The 21,787-nt window shown below is 43.3% G+C and overlaps 1 protein-coding gene across 1 annotated transcript in view; it reads right to left on the reverse strand.

Moving 5' to 3' along the window:
• Positions 1-2,078: 2,078 nt before the first annotated feature.
• The window catches only part of POPDC1 (popeye domain cAMP effector 1), a 38,275-nt gene continuing 18,566 nt past the window's right edge, over positions 2,079-21,787 (reverse strand). Inside the window, exon 9 of the mRNA XM_008536711.2 lies at positions 2,079-5,940. Coding sequence (XP_008534933.1) covers positions 5,816-5,940 — 125 coding nt within the window. The 3' untranslated portion in view covers positions 2,079-5,815. The remainder of the gene's footprint in view (positions 5,941-21,787) is intronic.

Raw genomic sequence — 21,787 nt, forward strand, 5'->3', positions numbered from 1 at the left:
CAGTGTAACAAGCAAATAGGAGTAGAAAAATAGAAAGCTCAGCTGAAAGCTGGAGAGAGGTGAGTCCTCTCATGACAGGAAGAAGGAGGCTGGGAGATCTTGAAGGTCAGTGCGATACCTTTGCCCCTAGTAAACAGCAGGGAAATATTAATGTAGCGTCTAACGTCTAGGATCCAGGGATGGAGCAAGCTGGTACAGACGATGTTGGAACTGTGAAAATGGCCCCAAAGTGGAAAGAGAACCAGGCTGATGAGTAGAGTAAGAGCACGGGTGGAAAGAAATAGGTTTTCCACAGTTGTAAGGTGGGATGAGGGAAGTGCCCAGACCAAGCACACATTGGGGTTTGGGTTGTCTATTTGCCGCCCGCCTCACCTTGGACCAGTGCCTCAGCCTTTCTACACTTCCCTCCCATCAAAGTGGGGATGCTAGTGCCTGTCCTGCCACCCTCATGGTGCTGTAGTGTTCAGATACTGAGTGGTGAAGGGAAAGCGCTTTGTCAAATTCCACAATGATCTGAAGGGACTGGGAGAACCTGAACAAACACCCCTGCCGTGGCCGTGACACAGCATACAACCGGTCACACTGCGGGGTGAACCCGTGGGAAGTGGGGAGGAACTGACTCACAGAGGGTGTGACACTTCAACTGGGAGGTGTAGAGTTTATCCTGGGGCACCGCTGGGGGCGGCTGAGCAGGCATTTCAGGCAGATGGGCTGGCCTGTGATGAGCTCAGAGAAGGGTGAGCAGTCCCCGCCCTGGCTGGGGTACAGGGGGAGGAGAGACCGGACATGGAAGGGCCTTGGTGGCCCTGCTAAAAATGTGGGCTTTCCTCTGCAGGTAAGGAGGCCCCATCAGAAGGTCTTCATCTCTGTTGCAAATTTTCAGATTACTCTGATAGCAGCACAAAGGTGGGTTGGAAAAGGCGAGGCTAGGGATAGAGAAACCAGTTAGGGCTCTGCTGCCGCGGGAACCAGGGGGCAGCCACAGACGCCAGCAGTGGAGGCGCTTCGAGAACTGCGATATTCATTACTTTCGTTACATGTTAAAGTAACAAACACTTTTCTTGGAAAATAGCTATTTTACAAAGCGAAAAAAATCAGCCAGAGTGGCATTGCTCTACACTTTTGCAAATCTTTTAAAAGTCTGGCTTAAGAGAAGACAGAGCTGGATTTTCACATCTTCCTCTGCATTGTTTTGGTTCAAGTATAGGAAGAAAATCTGGCCACACACAGATATGTAGCTGGAAGAGAGAGGAGTATTTTAATAGCCTTTAGAGATAATTGTGAATATTTTTGATACTACAACAAAACTCAGCAAGGGACACAACTTACAGTGGGCTGTAGTCGTATCTGCCCACAGAAAGCCCCCAAGTGGCCACAGATGGAAACCGTTAGGTCCCACAGCTAGGCTTACATCAGAGGAAAGTGCCCCAAAGCTGGCTCGGCAAGACGTTCAGGGCTCAGAACCCAGACTTCAGGCTTAGGTGACAAGGCTTATTGAGCAACGGAATTAATTCCTTTTATGGTAGTATAAAATGTCCCTTCCTTTTGGGTCTAGTCTTGGGGCTGATTGTGGCAAGTTAGGTGCCAAGGACCTGCTACTAAGGGCCAAGAGATGGGCTGACAAGTTACCATCCCAATAGCTAGGATAGATGATGGAAGAAAACATGGTTTCTCCAAGAATAGAAAGACTGGTCCCTCTTGCCCACCACAGAATAGACCCAGGGGAGATTTTTGGCCTCCTTCATGTGACTCCTTGTGTTGTTGAACTTTATGAAACTAGAAGGGAATGTTCAAATAAGGTGGGAGAAAAAGTTGAAATCTATACATCCCCACAGTGAAGCTCTCAAAGCTTCTCCATTGCCGCATCCAGTCAACAGTCTACACTGCCTCGTGGCCCTCTCTTTTCATGGCCAAAGGCAGCCAAGATGGCAGACTTTTGAAATTAAGTGGAACTGATCTAAAAGCACCCCTTCTGCAGGTCTGCTCAGACCACCTAAACCAGAGCAATTCCCACAACCTCTGAGGGTCACTGAACAAATCAACTACCTGTAAGAGGAATGAAATAAAAAAAATACACATTTTCTAAGTAAGAAATTTATTTGATCAAATGACAATATATGAAGATAGTTTAAACCATAAGGCTCTATTCAGACAAGAAGTAAATTTATTATAAAGTAAATGTTATCCATGTAAATGGTACCTAAAAACAGAAAGAATGAGTTTCCTATAAATAATGTGTCTGTATAAGGCATTCATAAAATCCTTGTGTACTTTAAAACTAGGTTGCAAGTATAACAAAAACCTGTCAATAGTATACTCAAAAGGAGGTCTCAGACGACACAATATGTGGTTATACACAGGTATTTGGGGTTCTGTGACAATCAAAGCATGGCTACCATCAGTGAGAAAATGTGCTGTCCTGTGAGCAGAACCAAAGCTGTGATTATGCTGAAACCTCGAGTTTCCTGCACAGAATCCTACCCTTTCAAGTCCTTGGGAATTTGAATCAAGCAGGTGGGAATTTCTAATAACTTTAGTTTGGGATAATTAGAAAAAGAGGTTGGGAAACTGGAGTTGGAAAGAGAGAAGGGAGGGGAAAGTGAGGCATGGCAAGGTCAGAGGTTTCTGCAGAGCAGCTTTAGAAATGACCAAGGAAATGGATGAAAAAAAATTACAGTGAACCCTTGGAGCTGCACCCTGGGGTCTGTAAGGAGGAGGGCACGGAGTTGCGAGGTCGGGACAGACCCGCATGCCCAGGTGCTCAGCTGGGCACCACCGCACACAACATGACAATCTTCACTGGAGGGTGGAGACATTACTTGGGTGCATGGGGGACAGGGCAGAATGTGTAGATTACATCAACTCTCCCCAAAGATTTTTCCACCCTCCAAGGGACTTTGTCTTTGGGGCCATGATAGGACCCAGGAGGCAGGAATCAGCAGCTGCAAGTTATAAAATCAGAAAAGCTTCAGACACGTGGAAGGAGAACCAGACACGGAGCAGGTCTCCTAGTGCACACACTGCTGAGAGCAAAGCACGAAGGTGTCCCGTGATTAAAGTGAGACTGAACCACAGGGAGAAACAGAAAGGATCCCAGAAAGCCAAGGATGGTAACTGAAAAATCATGATATAGCACCATTACCCATTTACAATATATAAACCTCACCGAGAATCTATATAATGTCTGTGCTATTACTTCATAAATATAAATATTTATGAGGGCTTTCAAAATATTACAAATGACAAACTTTCTGGTATAAATGTTAGACTCTAGATTCATACAACGGACTTGATATCATTACATTTAAACCTAGTAGATTTGGGGTTATATATAGAATGATTTTTGCAGACCATTTTCTAAAGCTTGGTCACACAGCTGAGTGAGTGCCAAAAACACAGGAAGCATCTTATGGCGGCTTTGGCAGCAAACATGGTTTTTGTCTGTGTATTTGTGCCTTATACAAAGATACACTTGTTCATTTGTATAAATGAATTTAAAGTCATCCATAGGAGATCTGACACTTAAAACTCTTTTCTATTTTCCTATCTGCTTCTTTGCTGTCAACTCTATTTGGGAGGGCTACTCAGCGGCTTGTGGCTTCTTTTCTCTGAATCTCATTGTCTTCCTTCGAGGTGTGTATTTAAAAATAGTTTCATGTTTCCCATTCAGGCTAAGTGGCTCTTTTAAGATTCCTGATCTTGAGGTTACAATCTTTGTTATCAGTGACTGTGATGCACATGTGCACACGCACACACATATTTTAATAAAAACCGTAAGTGACTTTATATCATCTAATTATAGCAGTGTGCTTTTAAAACTGTTTGCTCCCAGCACTACAGAAAATAACCTCCAAACACATCCAGGATGATCATCGCAGCTGACCCTCTCTGCTGTCTGAGGCTCACAAAGTGAGACAAACCTGAAGATGGGTCACGGGATGGAGACCCCAAGGTTCTGTGGATGCAGAGAATATTAAAAACACGGCCTCTGCAGCATCTACACTTGCTTTCTGCTCAGGGAAGGACATAATATCTAATTACTCTAGAGAGTGATTTCATAAATTAGTCTTCTGAATGTGTGACTTTACTCCCATAGCTAAAGGACGGCAGTATTAACACCATTACATTGTCACGACACACATGATCCCAGGCACAGAGAGAGTTTAACCTAATAGAGCTCGACAATCTTAAAGCCAAGCCTCAGTCATTTACCTTTGCTTCATTTCCCCAAAACAAATTTCTAATTTACAAACTGAAGAGCCCACTATCATAGGAAAGTGAAATCAGCTTTTCCACTGTGCTGTTAACAAGCCAATATTTGATAAAGACGTTAAGAGCTGGACTCCCAGTCTACGGCTTCTCAATGAGTAATCCACTGTGTAAATTTAACTCAAGTGAAATTACCAAAAAAATTAGCTAAAAAAATGGCTTTAGGAATATGGGGCAACGCTAGAGTAGCTTATTTACCTTCTCTAAACAGAAATCACCTCTTGACAAGAGATGCTGCTTTTGGCTCAGTTCACCTGGAAATAATTTCATTTGGAACTTCTCTCAGCTATTTAATATAACAGGGGACTAACTCAAAGTCGGTTCTAGTGGATGGAACAAAATAAACATCAGTGGGGCACGGCGCAGCACAGCCAATCAATGGGCTTCACCCCGTGGAGTGCCACGGTCACACGGGCCAGACTGACTGGGGGTTTAAGCAAACTTCTCATTTCCCAAATACCACCGTTTCCTGAAACAGGATTCTAATAGAAAACAGAGATCTGGAACCAGGGCCCTCACAGCAATATCTAGGTTGGGTGGCCATGGCATGGCCTGTGGCGAACTGTCTGCCCCCACAGCTGTCTTCACATTCACAGCTCTGGCACCGGGTACTGGTACACATTTTAAAGAGACATCGATGGCTCTGGGGGTACAATCTGAAACTTCAGAACACCAACTGAAGGATGAAGCTGCTCTGACAGTCACGTCATTCTGTGACAGTTGCTTGGCCACTTGACTCTCCCATCCTCCCTACTCCAAGTGTTCCTCACCCTAGAGTGTGTGGGCAAGGTGGCTCCAAATCACAGGTAAGCTGAGTTTTGCTAAACGTTGACACTGAACTCAGAACTGTTTCCCTCTGTTAGCTTTCCAGCCTTACGTTTCAGACCAGTTTATAAATAGCATAATACGAGGGTAATGTGAGCAAACCCGTATGAGTTTGGCTCATCATCAAGCTGTCTACACAATGTGCAAAGAAATAAGGTGATTTGGAGGAGTAATTAATGCGTCTGGCCTGGGAGGAAAAATATACTCCAGCTGAATCACATCTTTCTTTAAACTTTTCCATCCAAAAAATCAACTGAAGAAAGCCTGCTTTTTGTTACTTCAACCTCAATGTCAAACTTACATTGTTTGTTAAAACTATCCAATGGACAACCCATTGCCATGGTGGAGAAAAAAATCGTCTGTGAGGAAAATGAACCACAACTCAGAAAAATAAGTGAAAGCATTTGCAGCGACAGAGCACTAAGAGTTTTTAAAGTTAAAATGATAATATATCTAGAAAATACTGTGAAAATATATATCTCAGAATAGAAGTCGGTTTAGTCAGAAGGCTCAGTAAAACAATTACTTAAAAAGCTGACCAATAAACAGGAGAGCTAAAATACCCTTCCCATTTTCAAATCCTCCTCACTTTCCTGCCCTCAGACTCCACCCGTCTGGATGTACTAAAACAGAATAACCGAAAAGCTGTGAAAAAGTGCTGGTATTTTTCAGGATCTCTTCAAGACAATTTCCATCTTGGTAACTTGACTCCTCTCTCAGATCAAGGCAACTGATGGCCTTTAAACGCATTTGGAGACACGGGTTCAAAGACCTCGTCGTCATCTTCCACCCCTTCTTCTATTGGTTTCATCTTGGCGGAGGCTCGCTGGTGTGGGGACGACACATCTGTCAAAGACACAGAAAGGACAACCACGTAATGTACAGCCTGCCCTGACAGTGATGAATAAATGACAACCAATAGGACATACTGGAGTTTACGAGGAAGACATTGGTTTAAAAATAATTTGGCCTGACCTTGTTTTTTCCAAAAGACGTGGACTCTTGGGCACGCATTGTACATCTGCTTTAAACTTTTACAACGTCCCAAAGACAAGACTGATGCTCTTAAAAATAGGGATGCAGCTTCCCCCCATATGCCATTTCCTTAAGGCTAAGCATCTCTTCCTAGAAACTAAGGATTAACTACTGACCTGCTGTGTTCACCTTGTGACCACTGACCTGGTGACCACCGACCTGCTGAGTTCCTATCATATGTGATGTACGCTCTTTGTTCCAAGACTGTATATAACCTCTCTGCAGACCCCACTTCTTTGGAGAGCTTCCTCTTCCTTCCTGAAGGTACTCTCTGGGCTATATGGTCCTTAGGGTGGGCTCATGGTAAACTCACCCCAATTTTGATTTATAGATTGATTATGGATTATTTGTGTTGACATTGGCGTGATATAGTAATTATAAACTCCAACTGGAAAATAAAACTCTCCAAGAATCTATAGCTGGTAACAGGAAGGCAGTTTTCCTTAACGTATTTTCAATCCAGCATTTCAATAAAGCAACCAGTTCAAGAAGTGGTTCTCAGTCGTGAGAACAGACGTGGAACGGATTCCGCTGCATGAGCTTGTGTGATATGAGCTTCTCAAACACACACAGTTCCCAGTGGGCTGCCCTACAGTCTGTTTAGGACTCAGAATGCATGTTCCTACATTCATATCATACATGGTGATTTGAAGCCCTCGAAAGCCGATTATTTAACTCCTTAATTTCCCTAAAGAATAGTTCTATTCTAAAACTATAGAATCTAACATCATCTGTAGCACCACCTAAAAGAACAGTGCTTGCCACCACCTGTTCAGCCGCTCCTGGACTGATATGGGAGAAGGGAGGAGGGAGAGAAGAGGAGAGGCGGCAGGGGGAGATGGGGAGAGGCCCCGCACCAAGGAGGGAGGAGCCAGGTGGAGGAAATACAATCCCAAGTAGCAGCAGGGGCAGGAGCATCCCCAGGGCCTTTTAGGACGCCATTATACCGATGGAACCAAGCAATAAATGATTCATTCATTCAGCCCCTCATTCAATAGTGCATTCACCAAATGCTTATTGAGCATCTACCATACAATGGACGCTATGCTTGATGTAGAGAAAAATACTGCCTAAAACTAAGAGTGGAAGTTATCATAAATAGGTGCAGAGACTTCTCAAGACACCTAGTGAGCAGCTCACGAGACAGCATAAACATAAACTCCCCTCCACACAGTTCCCACATTCAATGTCAGGATCCACATGGTTGGGGCTCCATCTGCTCCACGCACACCTGTGCTGTCTTCTTGCTGCCCTCCAGCAGGGCGGAGTGGCGTTCAGTCAGCCAGCAAATGCTGAACTCAGGCTGGGTGTAAGGGTCGATGATAGAAGAAGAGTCAGTGAAATCCAACTCTTCAAATACTTGCAATACAGCGAAGGAGAGGAGAGGGATCCTATTAAGACACAAAGCAGAACAGCTACAGGAAACTGATCCAGATCAGCTGTGAATCCCTGGCAAGAGGCAGCAGCACAACAGGGCTGGCCGCCCTGAGAGCATGCTGCAGGGAACAGGAGGGAGGGCAGGGGCCAGCGGTCTGCCACACCGCACGGGGGAAGCTGCAGGCACGAGGGTCAAGACTGGCGGCTCAGGAAACACTTCCAGGGGTCACATCCCTGCTCTGCTGCTTCCCAGCTGTGTGACCTTCCCTCCATTACCAAACCTCTCTGGGCCTCAGTTTCCACACCTGTAGAAAGGAGATTTTCACAGGACTGCCTCATGGGGTTGTTGGGAGGATTAAATAAAATAATCATGTGATGTGATCAGCAGGGTGCCAGGCACACAGAGAATGCCACTGAATGTCATTTGTTGTTAACTGTATAGTTACTACCATACTTCTGGGGAAATGCCACTACCAACAGCCACATCTTCTGACATAAAAAGATCATAATTCAGCAGGGCTGGACGTTGGTATATGTGCTTGTTGTACATCCACGGAAACTGTTCACTTTCAAACAGTCAATTAAAATACTGAGTTTCTTGAAAGACAACTACTGACATAAACCGTAGAAAGTAAGCCTCTATTAAAATGGCCCAAGAAGACGATTCCGGCACAGAGCACAGCACGGCAGACCCTCTCAGACAAGGTCTTTTGATCCTTTTCCGCACAGGTGACATCAAACACACCAAACACAACGTCTAATTCGAATGTCTACTCAAATGCAATGGATACTATCTGTGTGACCTTGAGCAAGTTACTTCACTTTTCTGAGCCTCAACTGCCCCATCTGTGAAATAGGAACAATACTAATACTATCTACTTCATATGGTTGTTAAGAGGATTAAATGACTTAACAGGTGTAAAGTTCTTAGATTGGCACCCAGGATGTCATAATCACTCTGATTCAATAAAATGAGTTAATTAATATGGTCTTTGGAGGGCAATGGCCTAAATAATTAGGGAGCATGTTAAAAGTCATCATCGCCCAGAGGAATGGCAAATAAAGGAAATGGGACTCATGTTGGAATAGGCGTTTGTGTTCCTTAATCTAAACTGTCCTGAGTGCAGCAAAATTGTCTATTTTTTTTAAAAAAAACAACAGCCATGGCTTCCATCAAATTTCTAGCCTCAAGTTATGATTGAGTCTCCTGAAATATTAACTTAGGCTGAGCATTTGCAATCAGAAATAAACTCTTAGAACAAACAACAAGATGGCACATCTAAGCGCATTAAATCAAACCAATAATGGAGAGCATTCAGACCTAATTGTTTAACACACAGAAGAGGAACACGCCCAGTTTATTTTGACTGGGGAAGTGGGACTAATTGATCTCCAGTTTTGAAGCCTATCTATCAAACCAGGGGTGACATTCTATAGCATCCAGAGGGGCCAAAATGTTATCTGAGCCTCTCAACTACCTCACCAGTCAGTGCATTTTTGCATTGAGAGAGAATGAAGAGAGGACCCAGCACAAATGGAAATGACCCAGAGAAAACTTTCCAAGAACTTCCAGCTTCTCTGTGAATTTATTCTGTTCCCACTATATTTGTCCAGGAAAGGAAGAGTTGTAGTGCTTACCACATAACATTAAAAGATCGTAAGGCGAGAGCCATCACATTCCTGGGGTGACATTCAGGGGTCTCCAGGTCGGGCCTCCTTCCCCTGTAGTCCAAGCTCTGGCAAACTCACCACTCCCCGAGTCCAACCCATCCTCCTCCTCTTCTCCTCTTGCATTTCCCTCCACCTGGAATGGTCTCTCCACTCCCATCCCTACCCCCTAAATTCCTATCCACTCCTCAAGGTGGAGTCCCAACCCCGTCTCCTTCATTCGTTGTCTTGCCTAACTCCTTCTGTGGGCAGATTCTGCTCTCCTCTAAATGACTAAGCCCTTCCACGTTCTGCATCACACTGTGGTCACAGGTACTTGCATCTCTCCCTTATTGCATCCAGATGCTAATAAGCATCTGGAGGGCAGGCACCACAGCCTCTTCTCTCCTGCTGCCTCTCAGAAGTACCCCACACCGCCAAGTCCTGGAGAATTACTTAGTAGATGAAAAAAATCTCTCCTCTGAAACGCCACATGGTGCCTCCAGAAAGCTGATCCTGAGGACTTGGGAAAAGCACACGGCCATCACATTTTCCTTCTGCTGCGTCAAGCCCCACCCCCTATAGAGGACACCATCAGCATTCCTCAACTGCAGGCAGGTCTCGGTTGTGGTAAAACCTCACTCTGAAAAAGTACTGTAATCACTATATTCTGAATCATGTCCCCTGATAAGTGACTGACTCAACGGTGCTTACAGCATGGGCAAGAGTACTGTTCCCACAAGTCAACACCAATGACGTTCGTCAGTACCCTCACCTTCTACAAAGTTTTCATCCAATCAGCAAAAAGAACCCCAGAGTGACTACTAGGTGCTAGACGCTGGGTTAAATGTTGAGGAAATAAAGTCGAATTGGAGCAATCCGTCCTTACCACACCCATACTATTATTTCTACTTGCTACTCGGAAGTTAAAGCAAAGACCACCTGGGCAGCCCGTGAGAGAAGGCAGAGTGGCGGCTGCTATGGTGAAGGCCTTTCTCACCGGGAGTGAAGGAATGAGAAACACATCCGGGCAGGATAAACCAGGCGGCCTTAACAACCAGCAAGACTGAATTTGTCTGCTCAACTTCCTTGCACACCGAAAATACCAGACTCACTTTCGTTTCAGGCTCTGTGGCTGAGCTGGAGCCCTCAGCTCCCAGTTCCCACAGTAACAAAGACTTGTTGCTCCTTCTCCACCCGGCAGATGCACCACAAGGCAACAGGAACGCGGCCTGACGTGTAACTGCCAGACACTGAGTGGCAGCTCAACAGGACTCAGAGTCACAGAGAGGGCCCACTCTGGACCAACCTCAGTTAGCCTGGGCCTCCTGCACCACCGAGGGCCACGGATGATGTCACCTGGCCCTTCCTGGGCATCTGCCACCGTCACGGTCAGGAGAAAGGCAGGCTTCGAGGAGCAAGGAGCTCACCTGGCCCTAGAACTGGTGTCGTCCAACCTCAGCAGGAGACCTGCTGGTTCAGTGCAAAGGCCCAGAGGCCAACACCAGAGTGCTGGAAATCATTTCTTTGTCCACTAATAAATCCAAACCCAATTTGGAGTGTTAACCAAAAAAACAGAGAGAGAGAATATTCTGCTTCAAGGGCAGTAGCTTACATTACGCAAGTTGAAACTAATTCTTTCTACAATTTGCCTGGTTTTTCATCCATTTTATGCACCGATGCACCACAAGAAATTTGCCCAGAAGGCCAAAGACCTTGCCTAGATGTGAGAGCACGAGGAGAGGAGAGGGGAGAAACTGAGCTCATGTTTAGTTAAGTGCTTTTTCCAATTACTTTGGCCCCCCAAGGACATTACGATGAGGTTCACGACCTCTGTATAATCCTTTACTCTTCATTTATTCCACATTCTAGAGGGGCAAATAATTCCATATCCATAAATTTTCCAGAAAACTGATTTTTACCCTTCTTCTATTAAAACCACTTTTACAGTTGGGAGACAGAAGCGGTTAACTACATCCTTCGGTATTTATTATAATCAAGAAGAGATAATTAGCATTTTTTTTTTTTTTTTTTTTTGCTATTAGCTATAATCACCTTCCAACTGGCTCTGGCCGCTAATTAACACAGTTTACTACAAAAGCATGTAAAGGGGCCGGCCTGGTGGCGCAGCGGTTACGTTCGCACGTTCCACTTCGGCCGCTCGGGGTTCACCAGTTCAGATCGCGGGTGCGAACATGGCGCCGCTTATCAAGCCATGCTGTGGTAGGCGTCCCACATATCAAGTAGAGGAAGTTGGGCATGGATGTTAGCTCAGGGCCGGTCTTCCTCAGCAAAAAGAGGAGGATTGGCAGCAGATGTTAGCTCAGGGCTAATCTTCCTCAAAAAGAAAAAAAAAAGGTATGTAAAACAAGAGTCTCAGACTGAACCGCAATGCAGACTCATCAGGTGTGAAATTGTTAAACGGTTATGTCAAGAGTTACTGTCGCGTGCAGGATGCTTCATATTACACCAGGTGGCAAAAAAAAATCTCCTCCTGAAAAGACTTACACATCCCTTCCAGAGATATCAACGCACCGGAAGGCACAGCTAGTGGAGCAGAGTTTACGCTGAGCTGTACACCATATTCAGTGTGTTCAGGTGAGCGAGAGAACTGTGGCACCAGGCAGCAAGCCCGAGAGTAAGAAAGGAAAACTCACACTCAGAAACACAGGCTTGAGCAAATGCAGCAGACAGACTCGGAAGTAAGAGCCCTGAAGCGACAGTGGACACCTCCACTTGTGCCAGATCACAGCGGGTGACAACGCCGTGGACACCCACAGGGGATTTGGATCTGGGAAGCAGAGGCTCTCCTCGGCAGACTGCTCAGACAGCGGTTAGCAGCAGATCCTTGTTGAAGGGGACAGAAGCTTACTATTAAGACCCACTGCCCAGGGGCCAGCCCCGTGGCCGAGTGGTTAAGTTCATGTGCTCTGCTCTGGTGGCCCAGGGTTTGCCGGTTCAGATCCTGGGTATGGACCTACATGCCACTCATAAGCCATGCTGTGGTGGTGTCCCACATAGAAGAACTAGAATGACTTACAACTAGGATATACAACTATGTACTGGGGCTTTGGGGAGAGGAAAAAAAAAGAGGAAGACTGGCAAGAGATGTTAGCTCAGGACCAACCTTCCTCACCAAAAAAAAAAAAAAAACCAACAAAAAAAAGACCCACTGTGCATCCTTGAGGGTCATCGCCTACAAGTGCAAACTAGCCATGGGCCTCCATGGAGGCTGCCCCACCAGAACTTTCTCTGTCTTCCTAACGTCCAGAGTTAAAGAACCACAGGAAGCCTTTTCATACACAGACCAGTAACAATCAGTCAAAATTCTTAGTGAAAAATCGGGTAAGAGAGATTCCCCTTGACAGAATTCTGTCCTTATTAAGCTTATTTCTATTTCAGTATGCTTCTAATTACATGAGGGCCTGAGGGCCTCTTCAGGCAAGTAAAAGTAAACAGACATATTTGTTGTTCTTAAATCCAGAGTGAAAGTCACACTTGTTCCAGAGAATGAATAAGTGACGTCAAGTTGGATCTTCTGTAAGTCCAGCACCGTAATATGAAGTTCATCAAGTGACTTTTCTCTCTGCTTAAGAAACACACTTCTTAAAAAGGAGCAACATTTTCGTAAACTATCCAATATAATGTAAATTTTTTTTTCTCTCGTCTGTTAACTTTGATGATATTTTCTTCATTCCTTTCAAAGTGTTCTTATTTTTATTACATTTAACCATCTGGCCAACTGCTTTAGCAAGTAATTAAAAATCTTACAGAGGTTTAGAATTTTAATTAGATTATATAATTTTTGATGAATGGGGATGAGGAAGAATTTAATGGCTTCTTTGCTAGAAAAGATTATCATCCCTTTTCCTGCCTTTGCCTATTTATATCTTAAGACTTTTTTTTATTGAGGTCATAAGATTTTTTGTAAATGAAGAAATTGAGTTTGGATTGAAGCTCTCTGAACAGCAAGGCTGAAGGGGAGGTGCGGCCTTTCTACCTAATTTCCATTCGAGGGACTCAGCAGCAGCACTGAGGGACTCGAGCAAAGAAGCGTACAAATTAGGGCAACCGAGGAGACCGGAGGAGGTTAGCGGCTCCCATTAGGTTTTCTTTGGCCCAAGGAGTCATTCTCAGATCAATTCCTGACTACTCTGATGGGTGCTCAGGGCCCTGAACTGCACGGCCACACGTGTGAGCGGCCAAGGGACAGTGCAAGTCCTACAAGTCCTTCCTCCCCACAAAGAGAAGCTTTAGAGTCTCAGAGATGGTGGATAAGCTCAGGAGAACAGGGAAGACAGTTCTAGGATGGCAGCTGTGCAACAGACCCAGAGAACAACCAGTCCAGGATGAGGCCGGAGAATGGGAGCCTCTGTGAAGAAGGTCTCTGAGAAAAAGGGGACATGGAATTAATGGACTGAGAGAGTGGGGATATAAGACAAAAAATTCAAGGGTAAGAAAAGAAAGGCAACTAGAAACACCCTTAAAAACAAAAAGTAGTCTGAAAAGGCATAGTTCCAATACAAAACAAGCACTCAGAGACTTCAAAAAGAAAATGGATTTCACCTTAAAAAATGGGGAAGAAGAGTCTAGAAGATAGTGGGGCTATGGGGAATCAGACGGCCCCAAAAGCAAGGCAATAAAAAAACTTTAGGGAAAAAAGGAGGACAAAGTGTGAAGTAAGCTGCGGCATGATTTTTATGCTGTGTACAAAAGGAGGATCCATCTGAATTTGATGTTAGGAACAGACTCCTTTGAATAGAGAGAAATCATGAAATCACTGGGACCAAAAGGAAAGAAATGTAGTGACAGCCTACTAATTGATTCTGAATAAAGCATAATAATATCAACATTGTTTATTTGCTTTAAACTTTGCAGAACAACCCACAGATAAAGCAAGGAAGATTTAATAGCAGTTACCAAAGAGAACAGAGTATTTAATACTGCTCAACTGTATACTTAAGAATGGTTGGGCCGGCCCCTTGGCTGAGTGGTTAAGCTGGTGCGCTCTGCTTTGGCAGCCCTGGATTTCGCTGGTTCAGACCCTGGGCGCGGACCTAGCCCTGCTCATCAGGCCATGCTGAGGCGGCGTCCCACACAGCACAACCAGAATGACCTACAACTAAAACATACAACCATGTACTGGGGGACTTTGGGGAGAAGAAGAAGAAAAAAAAAAGAAGATTGGCAACAGATATTAGCTCAGATGCCAATCTCTAAGGAAAAAGAAAACAAAAGAATGGTTAAGATGGTAAACTTTATGTTATATTATTTTACCACAAAAAAGTTTCTTTAAAAAAGAGAGAGCAGAATGCATATGTTATCAACCTAGGTTGTTTAAAGGCTAAAGAAGATCCATGACAGTTCGAAGGTGGAAGGGAGAAAGAATAAGAAAAGGCTGGGATGGGGCCAGGCCCGTTGCTGAGTGGTTAAGTTCGCATGCTCTGCTTCGGCGGCCCAGGGTTTCGCTCGTTCGGATCCTGGGTGCGGACATGGCACTACTCATCAGGCCATGTTGAGGTGGCGTCCCACATGCTACAACTAGAAGGACCCACAACTAAAAGCATACAACTATCTACTGGGTGGGATTTGGGGAGAAAAAGCAAAAAAGAAAAAAGAAAAAAAGAGACTGGCAAGTTGTTAGCTCAGGTGCCAATCTTTAAAAAAAGAAAAACTAAAAAAAAAAAGAAAAGGTTGGGATGATAATCTCTTCACCTTTAAAAAAGCTTCACAGAGAAAAAGAAATGGAGGTTTAAGTGGATTATTTAATGTTACAAAAGTAAACAATAAAAGAATAAAAACTAGCGTCATCACCATCCTGAGCGGAAGGGAGAAGGGAAGTTAAAAGTGAGATAAGTTAGTTAGTAGATAAAGCTTAAGTGGATAAATCAATAAATAACAGCATATTATTTAGTATTTTGGACAAAAATTGTGTTACTGTGATCACAAGCTAACTGCTTGGAGGGAGTCAGTTCTTTTCACTGAAAGATTTTTTTTTGTGCTATTTGATATCTGTGTGTATATTAACTCCACAATTTTTTAAATGTTTGATTAAAAGACTAAAAATGTATAACTATATAAAATCCCTTTACAGTCATTTACAGACGAAAAAATGCTGTGTGAGGGTAGGGGTCATCTCATGGACCAGTGGGTGGGGGTTCTGGAGACAGACAGCACAGCCCCTAGTGGCTGGGGGACCAAGGACCCAGGGGAGGTCAATGTCATATTCCTCAACCTTAAAAGAGGAAAATGCAACATTGACCTCACTGGGTGATTGTGGGGATTAAACGAGAACACGTATGAAAGTGTATCAGCGGCTACAGCAGTGGCTGAATACTCCCAGACAAGTTTATAGTCACACATGGATATGAATATTTATAAGGTAAAATGCAAAGCAAGAACTTAGACAAACTCAACACTTATTTCACGGCTGGCTGAGTGGCCTTGATCTGGTCATTTAATCCCTTTAAGCGGCATTCTACTCATCTACAAAGAGGGGGTGTTGCTTTCACTAACCGTCCCGGTGGGGCTGAGAACCATTCACGGGCTCTCCCTCCGTCTTCCTGCTGCCTGATCACATCTCCTTCCTATCTCTCTGTATAATTCACGTAAAGCTTGTTGTTTATAAGTCTATGGCTGTTCCCAGGGGGAATGAAATACAAACTGATTTGAACAGATTATTTCATGAAACCAGCTTTGAAACTAAGAATGCTGTATTGGCTTTTTCTATCTTTCCTGGTAAATAAATAAGAGAGCTGAGAAAAACCCGTTATGTCAGATACGTTGCCAGTCTTCGCAGACAAGAATACCAACCAGATGCAAGCTAACTTGACTTAAAGCGTATTTGTGCAACTAGGTCACAGGAAATTGGAAGAGTGTCCACAGCACCATCTTGACATTAATAACAAAAAAACTTGAAAAGGTTTTTTTGTCAGTGAGAAATCTCTCTCTAAATATTTCATGGTATCTTTAAAAAAATCATAAATTTTAATTACAATTTCTGAAAAATACATGGTTTAAGCTTTTCGGAAACATAATCTTTCAAAGATGAGTTCTAACTGGCTGCATTGCCTATATTACCTCAAGATTTAACAAACAAACAGGGGCCAGCCCAGTAGCACTGTGGTTAAGCTCGTGCACTCTGCTTCAGTGACCCGGGGTTGACAGGGTCAGATCCCAGGCGTGGACCTACACACTGTTCATCAGGCCATGCTGTGGCAGCATCCCACGTACAAAATAGAGGAAGACTGGCACAGATGTTAGCTCAGGGACAATCTTCGTCACCAAAACCAACCAACCAAACAAACGAAACAATAGGTTATTTAACTCCAATTAACTAAGATAAAGTTCTGCAACTTTCAGGGAAACATGTCCTTGTGTTGCCATGACACTGCCTTTGCTGGCCCCACTTATTGGTGATGGAATTGCCAAGTACAATCAATCTGAGCGTGTGTATGCATGTGTGTGTTTTACACGTTACATGTAGGGAACTAAATCTCATAAGGAAGAGAAGATGACAAGAAGATGACAAGTTCCCTTGATGAGCACCTTGGTTCAGGAGCAGAGAGCTCATATGCAGATGAGGGCATTACATCCTTCACACTCGTCCTGGACATCCTATCTCATGATCACACTTCCAACAGGAGACTCAAGTAAATGAAGCAATAGGAAGGGAAAAAGAATTAAAGTAACCGGATTATGTGCTACCAAATAAGCAGACAGGAAGCAGTTTTTCTCAGGCTATCTCATTACTTCACTTTCTGGCCTTCAAATGATAATTTGAAGTGGAATACAGAATCTGCGTGGTAAAGATCTTGCTCTGGATTTTGCGTCATGTGATGTGTCAAAATAGAGCACAACATAAGAAATGGGATCAGCAGCAATTCCTTTACACAGTTCACTTAAAGCTTCCCTTCACCTTTTACTCAACTGTACTTCTGTTTAACTGAACATTTTCTGTGCAATGTTAGGAAACACGTTCGTGGCATTCTATCCCAGACTGGTCGAGATCTTTAAAAGTAGAGCCTTCACCAGAACCCATGAAAGCCTCCAGACCTACCCACCGGTAGATGGGAGACACAGAAACATCTTAATCATAACCATGGCGACGCAGTCAGCAAAATTCCAGAACGCGGGGAGGGAATTCCACACCTCACTGCTTCAAGTGTAGTTCAGGGACCAGCCACATCGACATCATCTGGGTACTTGTCCCAGGCCCCACCCCAGTCTGCTGCATTATAACCTTTAAGATCTCCCAGTGGTTCATATGCATAGTTATGTTTAAGAATCGATGCTCTAAAGGACAAACCACACAAGACAAAAGAAAAAAAAATGCAGAAACAGGGGCCAGCCCTGTGGCCAAGCAGTTAAGTTCACATGCTCTGCTTTGGCGGCCCAGGGTTTCGCTCATTTGGATCCTGGGCACAGACACGGCACTACTCATCAAGCCATGCTGAAGCAGTGTCCCACATGCCACGACTGGAAGGACACACAACTAAAATATGCAACTATGTACTGAGGGGATTTGGGGAGAAAAAGCAGGAAAAAAAAAAAAAAGAAGATTGGCAACAGTTCTTAGCTTAGATGCCAATCTTTAAAAAAAAAAATGCAGAAACACACACAGAGACACAGAGAGATGGAACGGGAGCCCAGAGATGCAAAGAGACTTTTCAACCAAGTGCAAGGGGTCCATGCTGATCCTAATTTGAAAAATAATTATGAGAAATGTTGATATGGGTTTTCATGTTTAAATCTACTTCTATATTTGAGTTAATGACTAGAGGAAATAATGTGATGGTTGTTTAATTAGGAATATATATAAAATAAACAATTTTTAGAGAGCAGCATTGCTTGTAATTCTGTAAGTATGAGGCAAAGTGAAAGTTAATTAAAAGATAAATGACTGGAGGGGCCAGCCCAGTGACATAGTGGTTGAGTACACGCACTCCACTTCGGCAGCCTGGGGTTCGTGGATTTGGATCCCAGGCGTGGACCTATGCAACACTCTCGTCAGGCCATGTTGTGGCGGTGTCCCACATATGAAATAGAGAGAGACTGGCACAGATGTTAGCTCAGGGACAATCTTCCTCAAGCAAAAAGAGGAAGATTGGCAACAGATGTTAGCTCAGGGCCAATCTTCCTCACCAGAAAAAAAAAAAGAGCAAATGACTGGAGAATATTATTGGATAATTTTAAACATTCCTATGTAGAACCCCTGTATGAAGAATAAGGCAAAAATTTTCATCGAAATGGAAATTAACCAGACTGCGAAAACCTATTTGTAGCAATTCTTGGTCATAATGAAGGATTCAGGGGACGGTAGGTTTCCCCAAAGAAGGAGGCTGGAGGGGAAAGAAGTGACTTTGGGTAAGTGGGACCTTGTCACTGAGTGTATGCGGACTCATCTGAAAAGGGGGGAATAATAACAGCCGCTGTGCCTGGCTGGCAGAGTTGTCAGGTTTAAATGCAACAAGGGGTGTGAAAGTGACCTGTAAACTGTAAAGTACTAGGCAAATATCATATGCATTTTCCTTTTCTGTTTAAAATGCAGAGGCAACATGGTCTAACAGCCTGGGCTTCGGAATGAGACAGGATACCTAGGTTTGTGTCCCAGCACCTCCCCTGTGGAAGTGGAATAAGTGAACAAGCATGTCCTAGTCCCAATTTTCCCATCTGTAAAATGGAATAATACTAATGTGGTAGATTGTGTTATTGTCAAGACACCTGCTTTCCCTCCCTCGCCAGCCCCTTCCTGCATGACCCCTGCAGGATTAAAGATCCACCCACTAACAGCAGTTTTGGCCAAGTGACTTCTCTGGTCCAGGGAATATGAGTGGAAGTGGCATGCGACACTTGTAAATCGGAGCTTTAAAAGTCATCAGTAATTCTGCCACGACTGTCTTCCCTCTGCCATGAGAATGGCAGTGACCCCGGCAGCAACTGCTCCTCTCCTAGAGTGAGCAGGACACGCCGGGAGCGGTACCAGCATGTACATGAGCCAGAAGGCAGCCTCGTAATCACAGCCAACAATTTGGGGGACTGTCTCTCAGCGCCCCATCATCTGGCAAAGCTAATACAGCTCTTCACGCAGGATGAGAGTGGAGATTAAATGTGATTACGTATGGAGCACCCGAAAAAATAATAGCTGCTATTGTCAATAAACGTTGTTCCTTCTCTCCATGGTGAAGCTGATACCATTGCTCAGAGTGGCTACCACAGTTGCCCCCACTGGCCCATCAGAAACCCGGAATAAGAAGAGCTTAGTCATTTTTTAGGAACCTAACATTGATAAAGGCCTACCACATGCTCAAAATGTGAGAAATTTTATTTCAGCCTAACAGTCCTAAGAGACTGGTTTCGTATTCTCAGTTTTACAAGGAATGTAATTTTTAATCTGGAAAAGTAGATGGCATATATTGATGGGTCTGGCAAAAGAAAAACAAAAACAGCCTTCTGTAGTTCTGAGCTAACACCTAAGCAAGAGAAACAAGAACGAATCAGTTTTTAATGAATTACATGCTGGGGTGCATTAAATAATTCATAATTAGCATCAATGTTGTGCTCAAGTACTAACATCTTTTGTTAAATGGCAGGAGTGAAGCCGAGAAACTCAGAATGAGGACTGGTCAAAGGGAAGCAGGTACAAACACGGATCTGTCGTGCAATTCACACGCACACGCTCAAAAACATGCACACATTGGTAGCTATATGCATTTGGATCATATGTAAGATTCTGCATAACAAACCCGAGGCTGCAATAATCAAACAACTGAAGCAGGGTGCACCCATTTTTAGTACGGCAGCATACAACCAGACAAGGGAACTGAGAGGTAAAACTGCGACCCTGATCTCCAGGGGAGCACACTTCTGTGCAAACTCTGAAGTTCTAATTATCCACGCAGGGAACGGCTGTTTGGCTTAAACTCACGATTCACGATAAGAGGGAAGGAAACAGACCAGGAGCTGGGACCAGAACCAGGTCTGTGTCGAGATACGACAGCTCATGTCAGATTCGAAAGCTCATGTGACTTACTCCAGGTCACACAGCTAATAATTATTGGAGCAAGACCTGAACCCAGGTCTGTAGGCGTGTGATCAATCCATTGAACACCTGGAAATACAGGTGTCTGGAGGCAAGTACAGTACTCATCTTGAAAGTACTGTACAGTACTTAATCTTGAAAACATGTTTTAATTCTATTTAAACAACTTACTCGAGATAAGCCTTTTTTGGTAAAATGTTAGCCCCAAAAGATTTAGATTATACAATAAAATACTACAGGAAAAATAAACTGATTTTAAGAAAATAAACGGTCACACTATATATATTGCTTGTTCTCAGTGCTTCTTAAGCAAGACTGTAAAACTAAAAAAAAGAACTACAAAAATAAGATATTCTATAGGAAAAATAATTCACATACAATATTTAAGTATAATTCCCTTTCGGTTGACCTTTCTTAATATAGCAATCACTATACGTATAATTAAGATGGGTCCATTTGAAAATGCTTATCGACCACTGAACTGTTTCAACAAGGCAGATGATACATTCGACATGCTACCAGATTTCAGAGATGGTCAATCTCAGCTAGTACTTTCAATAGTTACTCTGGAATAAAATACAACTATTTCCAGTTTCTCATTTGTGTTGTTCCTGAAATCTCCTTTAGGCCCACAACCCATTTCTATGTCACAGACTTTGCATTGGAAACTTACACCAATTATATGGCCTTGTCAAATTCCAGCCTCTCTTGACTATGCAATACTTAAAATCCTTAATCCAATTCATCTAAAGCATCCAAAGTTACAAGATCATTTACACAAACATTAGGAATGTTCAATGTGTACCTGCATTAAAAGTTACTTTGGAGTAATATACAATTGGAAATATTAATAGTTTTTAGGTTATGCAATGGGAGAATTCATCTGCCTTTTTGCTATTTCACATGAATTTGTTCAAAGTTCTTATACTATCATTCCTAGAATAATTCTGAAAATAATTTTACGCATTAATTTTAAGCATTTAATTTAAAGTTAAATTTAATTTTAATCTCATTTTACTTACTTACTCATTTTACTTTCAACATCCATTGACATTAGTGTTACTTAGAATGCTTTAAAACAATCTAAACAATCCAAGATTCTTCTTGGAAAACATGCCTCTTGGTGGGTGTGTGAATGAGGTAACTCACAGGGGTGTTGAGTGGTTTCCTTCATCTTCTGGAATACTCCATTACCCAATCACCTAACTCTTGGTGCTTCCACTGTGATAGCCAGCCAGCAGTGAAACATCCAGCAGTTGGTTCCCACCATTTTTAACACATTGCTGGGTCTAGGCTTTCACTGGAACTAAAATCATGAAAACAACAAAGGCAAATATCCAGCAAACCATATGGACTCCTCCACACTATGCCAGTGAATCAGTATTTAAGAAGAGTATATGGCAAAACAAGTGAATAGTTTCTGAGATGGAACTAAGAGTTCTAAAGTTGGATTTTAGCTGATGTGCAATACGGAAAATAAAGTCCCTAGTAAAAATTTAATTATGTTTATTGTTACCTTTAGGTTGCCAAATAGTTACTTGCAAAGTAATTTTTCTGATCAAAGTTGCATCTATCTATTTCTAGTAACATCCA

Source organism: Equus przewalskii, chromosome 9 (assembly GCF_037783145.1).
Source record: "Equus przewalskii isolate Varuska chromosome 9, EquPr2, whole genome shotgun sequence".
Lineage (NCBI taxonomy): Eukaryota > Metazoa > Chordata > Mammalia > Perissodactyla > Equidae > Equus > Equus przewalskii.